This window comes from Cyprinodon tularosa, unplaced genomic scaffold (genome assembly GCF_016077235.1).
Source record: "Cyprinodon tularosa strain WSP-4 unplaced genomic scaffold, ASM1607723v1 ctg32, whole genome shotgun sequence".
Taxonomy (NCBI): Eukaryota; Metazoa; Chordata; class Actinopteri; order Cyprinodontiformes; family Cyprinodontidae; genus Cyprinodon; species Cyprinodon tularosa.
The window spans coordinates 347,467-360,288 of record NW_024039030.1 but is presented as its reverse complement, the minus strand read 5'-3'; the positions used below and the strand labels follow the sequence as shown (position 1 = coordinate 360,288).

Below are 12,822 nucleotides of genomic sequence, written 5' to 3'. Positions count from 1 at the left end.
AGTCAAACTCCTTCATCAGTAATGAGCTCCACTTTTTTGATATTGGAAAGCTTCCTGGCAATCATCCTATTCTTTAGAATCAAGAATCCTCATTTGTTTTCATGTGAAATTTTTCCCCGGAAAGGGAAAACGACTACTACACCAAATAAAACACACAGCCCACAACATAAAAAAATAATAAAACATATCCCACGTCATCAGCATTCGGGTAACCTCTCCATCCTCACTGCTAACAACAACTGGACTTTTACAGAGCTATGCTTCATCTCTAAAGAATAAATTAAAAACAATAACACAAAAATAAATAAATTAAGGATTTGTCAATATGTCCATAGATCCTCTATCAGCTTCAAGCTTGGACTCTGGCTTGGCTTCTTCAATACACCAAAATTACCTTTGGGTACAAGAAGCATCCATCCATTTCCTGCTGCTTGCCCATCGAGGTCACAGGGAGTTGGTACCCATCTCCAGCAACCTTTGGGTAAACGGTGGAGTAAACCCAAAGTCACCAGTCCATCGAAAGGCAACACACAGACACACATGCACACACAAATAAGGGTAATTTAGAGACAATAATGAATCTTAGTCATGTTTTTGGACAGTGGAAAAAAGATAGATTATCCAGACGGAAGCCCCACATTCACAGGAAGAAATTTACATTAGTAATATTTGAAAGATTAAACATTATTTTGCCAGGAGTAGGGATAAGTTTTGGCCTCTGTAACTGTTGTGGAAAATAGTAAATTAGGAAAAAATTAATAATTTATCCATTTAATGCATGCATGTGGGATCTAGAGCACTTTTATATTTTAAAGTTAAAAAAGAAAAAAGGGAACTTTTTTTCTCTGAAATAAATATGGTTTATCTTTAATTAACATAACTTGGTGGATTTTATTGTATTTGAACACATCTAGGAAAGCAGAGAATACCAGCTGTAAATAATATTAATAATTCAATCATAAAGGTGGTTTTAAAGTTCTTTAAATATTTTATAGTTATAAAGCTTCAATTTCTTTTTACAAAACAAAAAAAGTTTTAAATGAGAATCTTCTAAACATGAGATCAGCAGGTTCAAGTTTTACAAACATTAGGATCCCACTTAAGTGTGCTTGGTACACCTTCAATATAATAGAACCATTAAAAAAGAACCACTAAATCAGGCTTCAGTTTCAATTTGACAGTGGGATCATGAAGATTGCTCAACATTTAATTTTAAATTGCACAACTATGCAACTCGCGTGTCATAAATAAACACAACTGTGCACAGGCAGCTAGCCAAGGCTTATAAAAACATGAAAGGTTGAGAGTTAGACCATCTATTTAAGGGTACCCATTCAGGCAGAGACATGTCCATACACTAGTGGAGCCTGGGGGGCTACTGTATCAGAATGTCACTGATCTGCTGCAATGAAGTGGTGTGCCTTTTGTTCATCCACCAAGTTCCCAAGATGCAGCAACAGCGTCAGAGCTGGGGGTCAATAGGGTCATTGCCTACAGGTAGATCTGTGGCTCATACCTTAATTAATCTACTGTCTGTGTTGCAGAGCATCCCATTCGTCCCTTAACATGCACAGAGGAGCACGTCAAGCATATGTCAACCCGCTATGGAACTCCCCACCCACCCTGTAATGCAGTTTGTGTTGGTGTGGCAGTTCAAGATGCATCCTTGACAAGGATGGGAAGTGACACACACCAAACTCGGTGTGTCCCCCAGCCAGCTCCGGTGGCTCGGAGCCTGTCAATTCCAGCTCCGTCAGTGGCACAGGCTCAATGGCAGTGCCTGTGACACATGTCACAAAGTTTTAAATGTCTGCTCTTTTCAGCAGGATGGCTGGGCGCGCGCCGCAGCCAGGGGAAGGATGACATTTTGTGTTGTGTGGGGGGGGGACTTGTTGTGGCTCCCCTCTTCCTGCCTCCTCCGGCTGTCAGCCTTAGTTTCCTCTGAGCATATCAAAACACAGACAAATAAACCTTGTCATTTTGAAGCGCCAGCACTAGTGACCAGCCTCCTGAGCGGCATGTCATCTGGAATATGGTCACACAGTCCTGTAAGAGGTTGTGAAGTGTATAAGCACATGCAAGAAGGTACTCTTTCACTCTTCTTCTCACACACACAAGCATCTCAGAAACTGGAACGCATCTTTAAGCTAATAAAAATAAACAAAGAAAGACAGTGAACAAACATTGCATTAGGCTATCTCTGACCTTTTCTCTGTCTGTTTGTAGATGAGTGACATGCTGTGCTAAACATAAACATGGTTGCTTTCAAGCCCCACAGACATCAAAGCTCTTCATGTCTCCATCTCATCACCAATTTGTAGTCCTTCCCCTCGATAAAATCTAGCCTTCATAACGAATGAAAAATCTTTAATGTTAACTACTCTTGCAGCTGCATTATCGAGTAAAATTTGCTAATTATTTTTGATTAACTTTATACGCTTTGGAAAAATACTAAAATTTTCTTGTGAGGCATCAATGTATTGTACGGTGCAGATTGAGATGTGAGGAAAAATGAAAAAGCCCAAATACATCTGAGTTCAGCCCTTTTAATCACACAAAAGTAAAACATTTACTTCAGCTGTTAGATATCAAATGTTTGTTCAAAATCCTAAACTGGAAGGTGCGCTTGACACCTTTCTAACCTACTGCTGTGTTAAGGCACAAAGAGAGACAGTGTACACGACTAACAATAATACAAACATAACAAAATTCATAAAAACGAGATAAACAATTAAAAATACCACTGTATGTTTTCATATGTTATTTATATTTGAAGTGCATCTCAGTACAAATAAAAAAAAAACATAAGTAGTATAAAAAGAGCCTAAGGCATGAAAAGGAAACCTCAACGGGATAAAAAATTATAATAATAGATGGAGCAAAACACGTTTGCATAAAAATTCAAAATACCTTAGTCTATGTAAAAAAGGTCCAATACTACCTGTATATTTTACACCACATTAGGTGGGTTTGATCCATGCAAATGGAAAGAAAAGCCAGTGCAAGAGAAGCTGAGTTGTTTAAACCAAACATCAAATACACATTTTGATGTAACCCAGATTGTTTGGTTATAAATGAGATTTTAAAAAGTTTCATCAGCCGTCATAGAGCGCCATTTTTGACTTCTTGTGTTTATGAAAGAAGAAACAGTAGATTGGTAAAGTCATGTTGTATGATAAGGTTTTAGTTTTGTAGAGAAGATTTTAGTCCACTCTGAATTTTTTTTTCCTTATGAGTACAACATCAAGGTGGTAATTTCATTTGATCAGTATAAATGATAGGCACGTGGATACAACTTGTTCATTAATTAGAGCATTAATTGTTTGGGAATCCAATTTTTTATTCTTCTTTTCAACCCACTCTTTGTAATCTTAATTTTAGACACTTTTTTTCCCCCAAACAATTATATGGTTCATATAACCTGTTTAATGATCTTTGTATTGATCTTTGACCTAGATGTTGGTGACTTGTGACATTTGTCAAACTTTTGCATGATGGTCATTTAATACAAAATATCAAAAACTAGTCAATCAAATGATGCCTATGATAAAAGTTGAATTTGGCAATCAGTTCTCAATCAGAAACATCAGAGTGTGAACTTAAGAAAATGGCAATTAAAGTAATAAATACAGGAAATCTTTTGATTAGTTCTTCTATTGTTTTCATAGTTCTGGACATTTTGGTCCTCACCAATTTATGTAATGGAAAGAATTACAACCCTTACAAAACATGCCTCATTTATTCTAATCTAACAATTTCTGTTTGGAGATGAAAAAACAAAATATAAGTGCAGATGTACATTAAAATACAAACTAAAACACACCACACATTTCCAGAAAATTATGTTATTTATTGGATTAATATCTGAAATTATTTGAATATGCTCACAATTTGGAATAAGCAATAATTTAAAACTACCTGTGTGTGTAGATCTATGAAAATATTCAATTAGTGCTCAAAATATACTTTTTTTTCAGTATTCTTGTAAATGTACGTTTTCATTGTTGATTTGCAATTGACAATAATCAATTAAATGTTTTTATCTAAGACCCTGGGTCATCAGCTCTTGTTAATTAACTAACCGGAAATCTGACCATTATGTTTGGATAAAAAATATATTTTCTATTTATTGATGAATACAACATAAATTCAGACTTGGGCTTAGTTTAACAGACTGAATTAAACTGTTTCTGGAAAAAAACAAAACAGGATGAGTAAAGCTTTATGTTTTGAGGGGAATTCAGCTAATTAGTGGTTCAGACGGGGCCAGAGATTTCACATGATGTAGTAGCATAAATTCCCATTCAGCTCTCGAACATATAGACAGCAATATGAATAGAAAACTATTTTTAGCTCTTAATAATAATAATAAAAAAATAAAATGATTTACTACCTAGCAAAGCCAAAATATGGGATTTTGCTTTGCATGTTACTAGTTCTCAGCTGTAACTTCCATTCATTTGCTATTAAGACTTTGCCTAATGATAAAAAAAACAGTTGTGAGGGCAAGCCTCAGACAAGCAATGGCAAAAAAAAAAGAGAAAAAAGAATGAAGAAGATGACTCCACTTCAGGGCCCAGGTGTGTGACCGCCACCCTTTTCACCCTTGATTAGTAGCTGCAGTGAACAAGTGATCCATCATGGGTGTCCAAGAAAAGGAAGCAATTGGCTGGGTATGTTTGTTACTGCCTGTGTGTTAGACCATAAGGTAGGGAACCTGTCCTTGTGTGTGTGAGAGAGTTGTGTTGCAGCTGATGCTTAGAGGCAATCATGTCAGTGGGAGTGTCATCTCTGACTCTGAGCTGAAAGCAGGCAAACAGATGTACGCTCGGCTCAGGAGAGGATACTGGAACAGTGGCTCTAATATGCACTATAAAAAAGGAGACATTCAATGTACAGAAAAAAAAAAGCATATTTGGATATAAGGGATCTTATTCCAGCAGTGGATTAGGTGAATGAATTAAATCCACCAAGGTTTTAATAAATAAAAAAAAATGACCCCTTTGAGAGCTTCTTGTGGACATCAGAGCTGATCGTTTCGGATGAATCTGTTGCCTTCTGAGTGCTTGCCATAGTAGATGTAGCGACACTTGGCGAATACCCCTAAAAAGAGAATAAGACAAAAATAGTTTAGGTGGGAATCATGACTGGACATGCACTTTGCTCTTAGAGCTATTGTTCTTAATGATGCTAAATGAAGAAGTAAGAATTATTAGTTGTGAGAAGTTCTTTGAATGGCAATGGACTGGGGACCTGTCCAGGGTGTACCCCGCCTCTCACCCGCAGACAGCTGGAGATAGGCACCAGCAACCCTCGCCACCCCGCTTGGGATAAGCGTGATGGAAAATCAATAGATTGATGGAAGTTCTTTGAATAGAACCTGTTGTCGATCAGGTTGCAGTCAGAAAACAACACTTTCATCAGATAAAAAAAAAACGCTTAAATATTGAGCAGCAAATGTGAATTATTTTATTCTTTTGAGACGTTAAACCTATATTTTTTGGAAAGTATTAGTAGCATTTAGCATATTTCTTTTTATTTATAGAATAAATATACAAACTACAATATGCAACCTGAACTGATTCATAATATGTTGCAAAAGACAGTTTAAAATCTAAGCATCTATAATAATTTTGTCTTTGCTTTATTCATAAAACTAATTTAAAGAAAATGCTTGACTCTGAAGAAAAGAAATATCTGCTGTTAGCATGCATATTTTTCAGTTTGCATTTTTCCCTAAATATACATGAAGAAAAACAATGTTTGCAGTTTCAGAAAAATTGCATAAAGCAAAAATATTTGCATTTTTTAAAAATAGAGGTTTTAACCGTTAGTTTATTATTTGCTTGTTTTGTTTTTAAAATTCATAGTAATAAAAAAAGCAAAAACACAGAATTTTACCAGAGGAACCAGAAACAACTGGGGAATATAAAACTCAATGTCACAAACACTAACATCCTAACTTGATGAATGCAGGGGGCTGCACCCTAGTGTCATCCCCCACCAAATGAGGCAAGGACAAGTGGCATTAGTGGCGTCAATGATCCTCTGACAGCCTAACAGATACGGCTTTCACCAGCTTTTCTAAATAGATATCAAGTGCATTATAGGAGGGGGAGGAAGGCAGGCCAAAGACAAGGCAGGATTGGAGAAACATATGGGGAAGGCATTGTCGCAGAGGGATAAGGGACGCTCGGAGTGGTAAGTCCAATCACATAATCCAAGAAGACATTGTCAAGAGAAGCAAGAGAATGGCAACTAAGTGACAGAAAGCAGGGACGGGGACAGAGATACTGGTGCCATATTAGTGCCAAGCATATTCTGATGCCACCCTCAATTCTAACCAAACTTGACACATCGCTCTCTTTCCCGCTCTCTCTGACTCTTCAAAGTAGGCTCCACCAAGTCTCACACACAAACACACAAGTGCACATATGTGGAGCACAGAAATGCACAGGAAGCCACACAGCGCACCAGTCCCTTGCAGCAGTGGTGGGTGTTCTGTCAGGCGGAGGAGGAGTACGGCAGCAGCAGAAGCCCACAGGCCCGGGGACAAGCTCAGTCAATCTAAATCTGGACTTTGTAGTGGAGCAGTGCTCATTTCCCCTCATAGCCCAGCTACTTGAGGTGATCCAAACACTGAAGTGTGAGAAGCTGTCACCTCCCATAAAATCCAAGACCAGCTCCATGCCTGCCTGCTCCCTAGTGTATGAAGGATGTATACATGTGTGTTTTTAGGTGTGCATGAGTGTGTGTGTGTGCTTTTTTTTTTTTTTTTTTTGACAGCATGGAGGTTGGAAGCGTAGTGAGTGGGGGGATGAATTCCAGCTGCTGTGATTTGCCTTGGGACAAAGGTGCCATGGTTGTATACTGTTCTTGACACCACAGGACTCAGGGTATCTCACAGCACTCAGACCAAATGGTTGCCAGGGTCTTTCATATATTCACTGTGTACCCAACGAAATACTCGCTCTCCAGGAGCAGGACCCTTAAAGAGATTACCCGCCAAGGCACCAGAACCATGTCTCCAATAAGACATCACCTAGAGGGTATATATTCATAGGTTGCAACCAAAGCCTTTAAGAGATAACCTTCACAGATGAAGGAACTAAACCTAAAGGCCCCACAAGTCTTCACACTCTGCTGAACTCAACTTCAGCCTGTGGGTACTAAGAATGATTGGAGAGGCCACAATGTGAAACTCTCAGGCACCAATTGGAGATGTCTGGACTATGAGTGACCTGTAGCTCTCCAACAGCGCCAATATACACCTCCGTAAAATAAAGAGGAGGAGAAGTAAATTAGGAGTAATGGAAGAACAAAGATCAGGGATGTGTCTGCTTCCCAGTGGGTGAAAAACTGCCCAAATGTGACAGTTCTCCATTTCTGCACTACATTAAGCACTGTGTTGTGTGCATAAACAGCCCTCTCCAGTTTGCTTTCTTCCCCTCACAGCGAGAGGTGCACTTATTACAAGAGAAACCAGGAGAAAGATGGGCTGGCTAGAGACGAGGAAGGAAGTAACTAAGCCAAATTTACTCTTACATAATACCTTCAGAGGCCATGCTTATGCCTCTGGGATTCTGCCTGATGAACCCGTACTTAATAGCAAGTATTACCATGCCAGCACTCAACAATAGCCTCTGTGTATCTAAATGTGCTAATATCACCAACACTGCCACGTTCCAATACATATTTTGATTTTCAGCACAGAAATCATGTGAACCAAGAGAACATTGGGAGCCGCCATTAAAGTGACATATTAACAAAGTTATGAGTAGGCTAATGCTTTCATTATGCCCTGGTAGAGGAACAATCACAGCTTTGTATTACACAGAAGCACAGCAAAAGAAGTTCAGAACATTTCATCCCTGCAGTTGTAGCAAAGTATAAATAATATGAGATATATATAAGATTTGTATAACCAATAATAAACATACAATGTTGCTTTTCTTGTCTCTTTTACTTTTTCTGTTCTCATCAATGTGATCAACTGGTGGACACTGATGGTGGTAAACTACATTGTAGCCACAGCTGCCCTGGGCACACTGAAAGAAGCGACTCCTGCATCCTACCCCACTGCTGCCCCCAGCATAGTCAGTTTACAGTTTACAAAATATACATTGAGACTGCTGTGTATTCATTTGCTGAGAAAATGTCAATAATATTCACAATAAGAAACCAATCGTACTCAAAATGCTGTGCTCAATTGAAATTCTTATTGAATCCTATTTTAATATAGCAAAACAAGTTAAGTGATTTGTAGAATAAAAAGATGCACAGTAACAGGTATCCTAGTACAGGCTATGATAATTTTGCAGTTTGGGAGGTTGTATCTTACACAAAAAGTATGGGATGGGATTCTTCAACTGAGGTGGAGCATTGAGTAATGGACTACTGTCAGTTAACAGGCTGAAAGGTGCCAACAAATTTTACTGGCTTGCATAAAAAACAAATTCAACCAGAAATATAACCAGGTAAAAAAACATAGCCATGGAATTTAAATTTAATGAATGAAATGAAACACTTCTTAAGGCAGAAATGTTCTGTTGTGATCGTTAACTAACTGGCTGTAAGATAAATAGCTTGAACTTTTAAGTAACCATTATTGGCTTGTCATACCTTGTTACTGTATAACCAGTGGAACAGTTAAAGGGTTAGCAATTTGGTCTTTTCTCTTTAAAATCAAAATATTTGAAAAATGGGAAGTGATCTTTGGAAGGATTGTGGACTTTGTAGGTCTGTCACTAAAAGGGGCAAGAAGGAACAGAGCACCCTGACCTGTAACGGTCTACTTCTTCACCACACCCTGGAGTCAAGAAAGCACCCGTAGTCTCTAGTCTGTGGGTAACAAGAATATCTCCGGAAGTTATTAATTCCCAGTGCCATCAAGATACACAACTCTGATTCTACTGTCTGTTGGACAATTGTACATCTGACATTTTGATTATCATAATGCTGAACTGTGGACAAATACACCATTTATTGTACACCATATGTGCTGTCTAAATTGGAATTGTTCTTCTTCTCTTCTGAAAAACATGAATTAGAAATTTAAACCAATGGTAATCACATAAGGTGTCCCATTAAGATGTAAAAACATTACAGTCCTAAGAAAAAAAAACAACATGCAGCCATCATACACTCTACATAACATCAAATCTAATGACTGCACGGTTTGTTTTTTTAAAGGACTGAATTTAATGTTGTACTTCACACTTTCCTCAAGTTAACCACTTTTGGTCTGTTTGAAGACTTTTGCGAAATAGGACAGATTACAGTATTTAGGTCACCCTGACCCTTGTGGGCATCAACATCATCAATTGGCCTTTAGAGCTAAGCTACCTGACCTGAAAGTGACAAGTATCAACTAAGTCCATGCTGCTCCTTCCATCTGAGTTTTTCATTGCAATGATAAAATTATACTGCCCAGGAGGCACTTCTGAACCACATCAGGACAGTAATTTAGCAGTCACTACATTTAACAATACATAAAAATATCACAGGGGTCTTGGCTACATTTGAAAATATTCCAGAACTACTCTGATTTTGTCTGTTTACCTTTAAATGTAGAGAGGGGGCCAAGTTCAGGTTAAAGGCAAGACTTGTACCACAATAAAATATGTTAAGACCAGATATTAGATTTACAGAACATCGGACAAATGCATGTTTTTATTGTTTAAATTTGACTGTATGCTGAAAACATATAAGACAAACAACAAAGACCTCCATGGATCTGCATGCATGAATCTGTCAAATTCCTTGCCATATTTTCTAATAGTCTGCTCCAGAGTTTTGCATTTAATCAGCACACACTCACAAGAGGGGAGTTGGAGAGGGATGTGAGATGGAGTGGGTTTAATGACTGCTCCCTGCATAAAATCAGCTTGACTCTTTTTCAAGGGCCATCAATATGTCACCCAACGACATGTCCAACGGATGTAGCTTTTAACATCAAGGTTATCTATTCACAGAATGAATTTTTCTCTGCACACTCCTATTTTCTTGTCTTGTCCCTTCTCTAAATCTGTCCTCTCATTTTTTTCAGCTGTTCACACTGTCTTTTCTCTCCCCTGCAGTATCTTTTGTCGTATTTTACATTTTCAGATCTTTTTTTTTGTTTTTTTTCGATTCCGTTGTTTGCTTTTCTTGTCTCTTTCACTTCTTTTTTCTGTTCTCATCAATGTGACCAACTGGTGGACATAATTTTGTATCGTTAACATTATTATGCACTGCTAAACCCATTGGACAGAAAAAAAAATATTAACATATCTACACGTTTTATCCCAAGTAGAAAATGTTGAAATAATAAGGGTATCCAGGATGGGGGTGGAGTCAGGCAGAGCTAGCCACAGACACTATATATAAGTGACCTAAGCACTTTTGGCTTTGGCCGCTGCCACTTGGTACTGCGGAAATAGATCAAGCTATTATTTTATCAGTTCCCATAAATGACATAAAGAGGCAAAATGTAAAATAGAGTTCAGGTGTCAGTGATAGGGTGTTAATTTTTTAAAGTCCATCCAAGGGTTTAGTATATCATTGATACAATTTTAAGTAAGATAAAATGGAAGGAGGCGTAAAAAATATAAATTACTTTTAATTAGTCACCAAAATACTGATGATGCTAGGTTTGAATTCTGGTGTTTAGAATTATTATTTTTCAACACAATGCCAATATAGAAAGGAACAGCAATAATACCAAAGAAATTGATGTTTATAATGTTCTATATCACATTCTGCAATATAAATACCCAGTTTGTGGATAGTCCCTCTGTGTTATAGGTAGCTTAGTCTGTTTCTTTAAGGAATTATTAAGGACATCCAGCAAAAAAGCAAAATTTCAATATAAACGTCTTATGATTTGCTGTGGTGAGCGATGAGTAAGGGAACAGCTGAAGGGACTCACATGGTTAGCTAGTCAATTATATTTCAGCACTTTAACTAGCCACTATAAACATGCTTAAAATAATCAGAGGTGCAAAATAATGTTTTACTAAACTATGTTCTTTTTATTAAAAACACACTAATGAACAAATAGGGTGTTTGCAAAGTAAACACTCAGATCACACAATGTTCTTAGGAAATTATCATCATCTACACAACCTAAAATCGCATCAGTCTATTAATATTACTTTTTAAAATTAATTTGCATGCACTTACTCAGAACTTAGACATCAGCGTCTTCTGATGTTGCAAACAGAGCCACATAGTGTCTGCTGATGTTGCCCTTAGTTATTTGAAATAACGGAAACATAGTCACAATGCACACACACAAAACACAGATTTAAGGACATGTTGTTTATTTTTTTCAGATTTTTTTTTTTCTTTCTTTATTTTATGTTAAATGACTTTAATTTTTATATTCATTCACTCAGCTTGTTTAAAAGGCTAATGCACTGATAACCTATGCAAAATTGATATTTCAATTTTCTTACCAGGATCAAATTTTCTTTCTTTTTTTTCAGTGGAATACAGGTGAAATGTGGATTAAGACAGTATTCACATCATGTGTGGTCTCAAATCTTTAAGCTGCTGTAGCATTCTTATAGTGCTGTATTTGTCTGCGTATCTGAGTTGCTGGATGGAACTTATTCAAAAGAAACAACATAACAAGCAAACAACATAACTGACCAGATATCAAGCATGTTTGATATCCGCAATACGGTTTAGGCAATTTTTTCAATATATTATTGGGAGTAATGTAAAATTGACAGTATGCTATTGTATTAGGATGCACTAACTTTTAGCCAACTTGTCCCTGTCCTATTTTGTTTTGGGTTTTTTTTTTCAACCATCAATCCATCTGTTGATACATTCCTCCATCCATCCATTGTATATGGATGGATGGATGCTTAGTTTTGCATGGGTAATCACGTTGTTATTGCAGTATTTGGTCAGCACTTGCATAATTGCAATAAAGGTGTGTATAGAGAGTTTTGACCATTTTTTAATCATATACTGTTGTGTGTGAGAAGGATCCATACAGCAGATCAAAAACACACAGAAATACCCCAAATAGACCACCAGCCCAGTTCATAGGACGCTCTGGCACAAGTTGTACTTAATGTAGATGCTACAAGCATATTTTCTTTCAAGAAAGTCAGATATGTTCCATATGTGCATACATGTTTCTTCTGCTTTTGTGTTATATTTGTTTACTGTATGCTGAGCTGGGTGTCTTAAAAAAATAATTCTATCTTTTCCTAAAGACAATTAAGACTTTTGTCTTGATTAAATCAATCAAGAAAAAAGTCTTAAGGGAGGCCCGAGACAAATGTGAGAAAGGAAGTAAGAGTTTGTAGTTGCCTTGTAAAACACACTGATAACATTGGCAGGTGAGCAGATATCTGTCTAAACATTTCAGATTATATATTGTGCAATCCTCAAGAATATTAAAAAGAACCATTTAACATGTTCACTCTGAAAACCTGGGTTTTTCAAAACCGGGTTAACCCGCTAACAATTGGTTCTTGCCTCTTTACCGACTGGACCAATAGGCTGAGTCTGGACCTCGGCTGGCAAGCTGCATGGCCACTGTCCCCCACCACAGCGTGTCTGATGATAGCATCACGCTGAATGAGCATTGCTGATTGTGACAGTGAGACAGAAATCTGTGAAGTAAATAATGGAGAGCAACATGGACGGAAGCCAGAGCGTAGTCAGTATTCTTTACTATTTCACTCTTTTATCTGTCCGAATCTCTCTCAACAGCGCTGTACCATGTTTATCGAATGTAAACAGAGTTCTTTCAGCTTGTTAAATCAGAAGTGTCTGGCGCTGTGTGTTGACGTCCGTACGTTGGGTTCATTTGTGTCACGT

The 12,822-nt window shown here is 37.5% G+C and overlaps 1 protein-coding gene across 1 annotated transcript in view; it reads right to left on the bottom strand.

Moving 5' to 3' along the window:
• Positions 1-2,530: 2,530 nt before the first annotated feature.
• lrmda (leucine rich melanocyte differentiation associated) overlaps positions 2,531-12,822 on the bottom strand; it is a 312,728-nt gene continuing 302,436 nt past the window's right edge. The window contains exon 7 of the mRNA XM_038293086.1: positions 2,531-5,103. Coding sequence (XP_038149014.1) covers positions 5,024-5,103 — 80 coding nt within the window. The 3' untranslated portion in view covers positions 2,531-5,023. The remainder of the gene's footprint in view (positions 5,104-12,822) is intronic.